The sequence below is a fragment of the Hyposmocoma kahamanoa genome, unplaced genomic scaffold (genome assembly GCF_003589595.1).
Source record: "Hyposmocoma kahamanoa isolate Upper Pololo Valley unplaced genomic scaffold, ASM358959v1 83, whole genome shotgun sequence".
Lineage (NCBI taxonomy): Eukaryota > Metazoa > Arthropoda > Insecta > Lepidoptera > Cosmopterigidae > Hyposmocoma > Hyposmocoma kahamanoa.
In genome coordinates this window covers 939446-945031 of record NW_020654175.1, presented here as the reverse complement: position 1 = coordinate 945031, position 5586 = coordinate 939446, and the positions used below count along the sequence as shown (strand labels likewise).

At 36.3% G+C, this 5586-nt stretch overlaps 1 protein-coding gene across 1 annotated transcript in view; it reads right to left on the bottom strand.

Moving 5' to 3' along the window:
• Positions 1-1516: 1516 nt before the first annotated feature.
• Positions 1517-5586, bottom strand: part of LOC113234312 (F-box/LRR-repeat protein 20) — a 28854-nt gene continuing 24784 nt past the window's right edge. Inside the window, exon 13 of the mRNA XM_026469614.1 lies at positions 1517-4292. Within this exon, the coding sequence (XP_026325399.1) occupies positions 4185-4292 (108 nt within the window). The 3' untranslated portion in view covers positions 1517-4184. The remainder of the gene's footprint in view (positions 4293-5586) is intronic.

The window sequence follows — 5586 nt, the reverse complement described above, 5'->3', positions numbered from 1 at the left end:
TGTAACGATGGGGCACTAAAGGTATCCCATACAAAGAATACATATTTTATTTTATTATTAGGACAATAGGATCTCTCGATTGGCATTTGTTTAGAGAAGTATCGTGAAAAAAATCTAATGTTCGCAATATCGCAGATCCGACCCACTGTGCGTCGCAAAGTTAAGATAAATATCTGCCTGTCACCAATTACTTCAATTTTTAATGTTCTCAAGTGATTTCCCGAATCCCGAAAAGGTCCAGGACCTAAAAAATATTGTCGTAAGGCAGTTTCCATTTTCTGTCTACGTTTCTCGAAGTTTAGGTAAAAAAACTCTACCTATCCGATCCCTAGTAATAATACAAAAAATATATATATATATGTATATATATATATAAACAATGAAATTTTCTATTATGAAGTAGCATATCAAACAAGTATGCTAATTTGTATTAAGAAATAATATTAGTAGTTTTGGTCATCCATAAGCGGCCACATTTTTTGTAAAAACTAAAAAAGTAAAAACAATATGGCTGGCTGAAAAATTAATGAACAACCCATTGACTTACAAATAAATGGACGACGGGTCTAATACAAAAACCACGAAAAAAATGTCCCAAGTCAACCTATTCGAAATTTAAATTGTTATGTCATCGCAGTATCGCGCTGTCCGTAGAACAAATGAAGACTAAAGCGGAGTGTCGCGCTCTGTATACAATTTTAGCGCCTTACAAGTGCGGACACTTTTTAGCGTCGTCCGACGTCCATATAATTGTAAGTCAATGGAACAACCCATTAGAATGAGACGCATTACTACTTTGAAGCTTCTCACTCGGCTCGCTTTATTAACTTAGTGCGCGGTCCAGTTTAATTATACAAGTCCGTGGACGAATTTTCCTATGTGCTTGATGCGGATCTTTGTATGAATAATACTCCTCTCCTCCTTGTCAAAAACAACGCATTTACATTTCGGTAACTTTCGTGATAATGGCGGGCTTTACGCGGACATTCCATTGAGCGCGCGTGTAAAGACGTTGGAAGACTTATCAGTCGCACGCGCAATTACGCACTCTAACACGCGCCAGTTTCACGTGGTCTGTCCTGCGCTATTAGCCTTTACACAGACGTTCTTTCCGTTGTAACAAAAACGAACACGAGCAATCGCACGCGAGAGAGCGTTGCCTTAAATAATTCTAGCGTTTTCATTGAAAAAAAAAAAACCAACTTCAAAAGTTTGCTTATCAGCTTGTTTGTCGGTTCTGACTTCTTGGTGACAGTGGGACTGTTACGGACCCCTTGGTGCATTTCATACTTTTTCTTCTTGTTGTCATGGTGATTTGTTGATTACATGTCGACCCCTCCGACGTAAACTATCGTATGTCGAAATTGCCAAGTTTACAGAGGAGCCTTTTAAATATTCTGAATTCACTGAAATAAGCACAACACGTGACTTTAGCGTTTCTCAGTTTTATTCGACAAAGCTTGCATCACATAGAGTATTATAAAATCCTAGATATCGGTTAGAGGATGTATTAGATGATCACTCTATTTGAGTAACGAGCTTTGCCGAATAAAACGGAGAACTTTGAAACGCTTCCCTGTAAACTTGGCAATTTCGACAAACGATACTTTACGTAGGAGGGGTCGATGTATTGTGTCAAATGAAAAGTCGACTCTTATTTAAGGAAAAAAATTAGTAATTTGTGATAGCCGAAACGAACCCGGGACGCATCGTCGGTATCAGGGACCACCTCGAGAGTACACCCTTCCAAACAAAAAAATAATTTTCAAAATTGGTCCACAATTGATGGAGAAATTGGTATTGCACACTGACATGCCTATAAAATTTGAGGATTTTTCTAGATTTCCATGTGATCCCCTCATAAGATTCTGACTTGGTGGCAATGGGACCACCACAAGGGTGCACCATTACAAACAAAAAAAGAATTTTCAAAATCGATTCACAATTGACGGAGAAATCGAAAAACATATGTAACACATACACACAGCCGAACGCATAACCTCTTCCTTTTTTTTGAAGTCGGTTAAAAATTTGAAACACGTAATCGCGCACGATTGCGCGTGCAAGCTTTCCGCGCGATAGAGCGACTGTGTAAAGGGGGCAATTGACACTATCGACATACAACTGAGATGGTTTAAATTTACCAGAATTTGGGGCCCAGAAACTCTAACCGATATAGACATAGCCTAAAACGGTGGTTCGACCAGTTATCCTATATCTTCTGACTAGCTGTGATTACTCGCAGTAACATTTTTTTTGTCAGTCTAACGTAATTCGATTAAGAACTTAAAACCATTAACTGCACCTCCTGTCAAACTCGTTTTACATTAAGTCTCATTATTTAGTTTAAGTCTTAGCAAAAATAAGGGAAGCGTCATTTCGTAAAAATTAAATATATATGTAACATATTTTTATAGTATTACATTATCTTATGCTATTTAGCCAGTGGTTTAAAAAAAATCTTTAAAGCAGTTATTTACGCTGGTTTAGTTATATATTCACGACAACCATTGGTGGACAGCGACATACCGCGGACTGTATACACGTTTCAGACAAAAACGTGAATTACTTCCACCACCAGTGGCTGTCGCATGTGGCCAGCAACGGTTAGCATAATTGGCTACTAGTAACTGTCACAATGATGTCACAAGTAGCCATGAGTGGCAGTCGTAATTAACCATCATTGGCAGTCACAAGTGCCCACCTATGGCTATCGTAATTGGCCACCAGTGGTGGTTGAAATTGGCCACCAGTGGTGGTCGAAATTAGCCACCAGTGGCTGTCGAAAATGGCCACCAGTGGTTCTCATAATTGGCTACCGGTGGCTGTCGTAACTGACCAACATCCATACAGCCCTAATTGTTCGTAATATAAAATAAATGAGTAAAAAAAGAGCCTATGTACTTAACTATGTAATTATTTGTATATTTGTTTTACCTATACTATTTTATATATGGTGTTTTTTAAAATAAATACAACTTTTAGGGTTCGTTTTTTTAACTTTAAATTATTTACTTGCGTAATTCCAACAGCTTGTCCGTGTTGTAAGCTACATATTTTACTTAACCTTTTATTACTTATACTGGGTGAAATTTAAAAGAAGTAACATTATTGTTTCAATGTTTCATTTATCGTCAATTCTGCCCTCAAGCTTACAAACACGAGTCTAAAAATAGTGTTTTTTTTTAAATATTTTGGTATCATACATCTTAGCTGGTCCCCACCATAAGTAACAAATCATCATCAAGCCATTATACGTCCCACTGCTAGGCACGGGATGTATAATGAGAGGTTTTAGGACATAGGAGTCCGCTTCGCTGGCACAACGCCGGTTGGGGACCACAACCCAAAGCTTTTATGCACAGCAACCCACAGTTTACACGTCTATTTCGTTGGTACATGTGTGTTGAGAAACGATTTATATACCCATATCTCCAATAATTAATTATTAACGATCCAATAATTATAATGGTAATTTGTATATCAAATATGAGGAGCAAAATGACGTGTCCTAATTGCCTTAGTGATTTAAAAAGAAAGGGGTTTTTTTAAGTCCTAGCAATATTATTGTAGTAAACTTTATTTATTATTATCACAACGACTTTCTTTATTACTACTTAACATGAACACAATACATTGCGTGATTTTTTACATATTTATAACATAAAATGTATACAGAATGTCATTTTAACTTTATATAGTTTTACAAAACACTAAGTTTCTTTGTAGAAGAGCATTAAAATTTCATCCTGTATACATATATTGTAATTGCAATGTAACAATTAAATAGCGTGTATTTTAAGTCCTAATTAGCCATTTCGTGTTGATTTTATATATGTTTGTTGCCTGGGGTCAATCGCAAGCAGGATTGGACCCCCTTGGGGTACATGTGCCCTTTTGGAGACATAGGGTCGGACCATTTAATTTCGAATAGAGAACAAAATATGTTTATCATATTCTCATGGGAATAAAATGGCTCTTTATCACTTGACCTTGTCCGTGAAATAGGCTTTGACTCTCTCAGGGACAAATGGTTCTAGCATTTAACCCCTTTAGGGACCAAACGGTACCACCTCTCGTAGTATGTTATTGTTAGCACAACTTTTACACCTATATAATGATGTAAGTAACCTATAATTAATTAGTAAATACATATCTAGCGTTCATCGCTCGTAGAGTTGCCCTCAAATGATGTTGCAGCAGCGGCAATAGCGCGGCCGCGCGCCGCCTGCTGTCACCGGTGGCGTCACTGGCGCGAAATATGCGTGCACTTTTATGTTAGGGAGATGGTTCTGGAACAAAAGACTTCTTTTTAAATACCGTTGGAAAGACTTTTGGTGATAATTTTTCAAAAGGCCGCCGTCTTTTTGAAATTGCATGTTCATTTTTAACAGTCTTATTATATTTATTCCTTGAAAGCTTCCAAACTTCGTATTAATAAATCATAACATAACTAGTAGAGTTAATACAAAGATCGAACACTCAGAAAAAATTCCTTCGATCCGGTCGGATTCGAACCGACGTCTTCTTGCATACCGTGCCAGACGCCATACCAACTAAGCCACGGAACGAACCAACGGACCTCACGAATTTTTCTATGTGCTTGCGTCGTGTCCTTGTATTTGGTTTTTCAACGACTTTTTAGTCGTAGCGCCATCTATGAGAAATCTATGAAAGATTTATCACCCAGTTAGTACCTTTACAGCTACCAGTCCTGGCGAGAGATGTCGCTATTCACTGTATTAAATAATTTTTTATTGAATTGATATTCAATTATTTTTAGTGAAATTACTCCACTAGTTTGTTATAATTATTAATACAAAAATCGAACACTCAGATATACCTTAATTAAATCATTTATTATAGTCGTCACCAAATAAGAGGCGAAATTTGACATTTGTGATCGTGACACGAATAGGGATGTGGAGTCAGTACTCACATTAAACGATTTTTACGAGAAATCGATTAAAAATTTTAAGAGTTTGTGATTGTTTAGATTATTTTTCGGTTCATTATTGTTCTGGGGCCCTAAAATGTCAAATCGTACAATTTAGTTAAAAGCAATTCATTTACAGAATTCCTTGCAATTCTGTAGCAATTCCTCTTGTTTTCGTAAAATTGTCCCACATCCCGGTTAATTGTATCGAATTCTTTTGATTTTGATTTTATAATATTCATAAATGGTTTATTATGAGGTTTAGTATAAATAAGTAAGTTCATCAATAAAACAACTATATACTATTTTTTCCGAGACATCGAAGTGACTCGGTGAAATTCGGCGATTAATTGCTTACAATATTATTTAAGAAAAAAAAATAGCTTGAGGACGTAACAGTTTTCAGTACGTTCCGCAGTAACTCAAAATTGCATTTTATTTTGTAATTCGTGCGAAAACAGTACTTTAAATACGTTTTGTCATGTTATTATAATGTTTCAATGAAATTTATGAATTTTTTTTTACAGAATTGTGATAATAATTGTTTGTTTGTTGTTTCGTTGATCGCATTCAAAGTTACATACCATCGCCTTCTTTAGCTGTCAAAGGCTATACCCGTGTAAGGGAACAAAATATGCCCCTGACGTTAT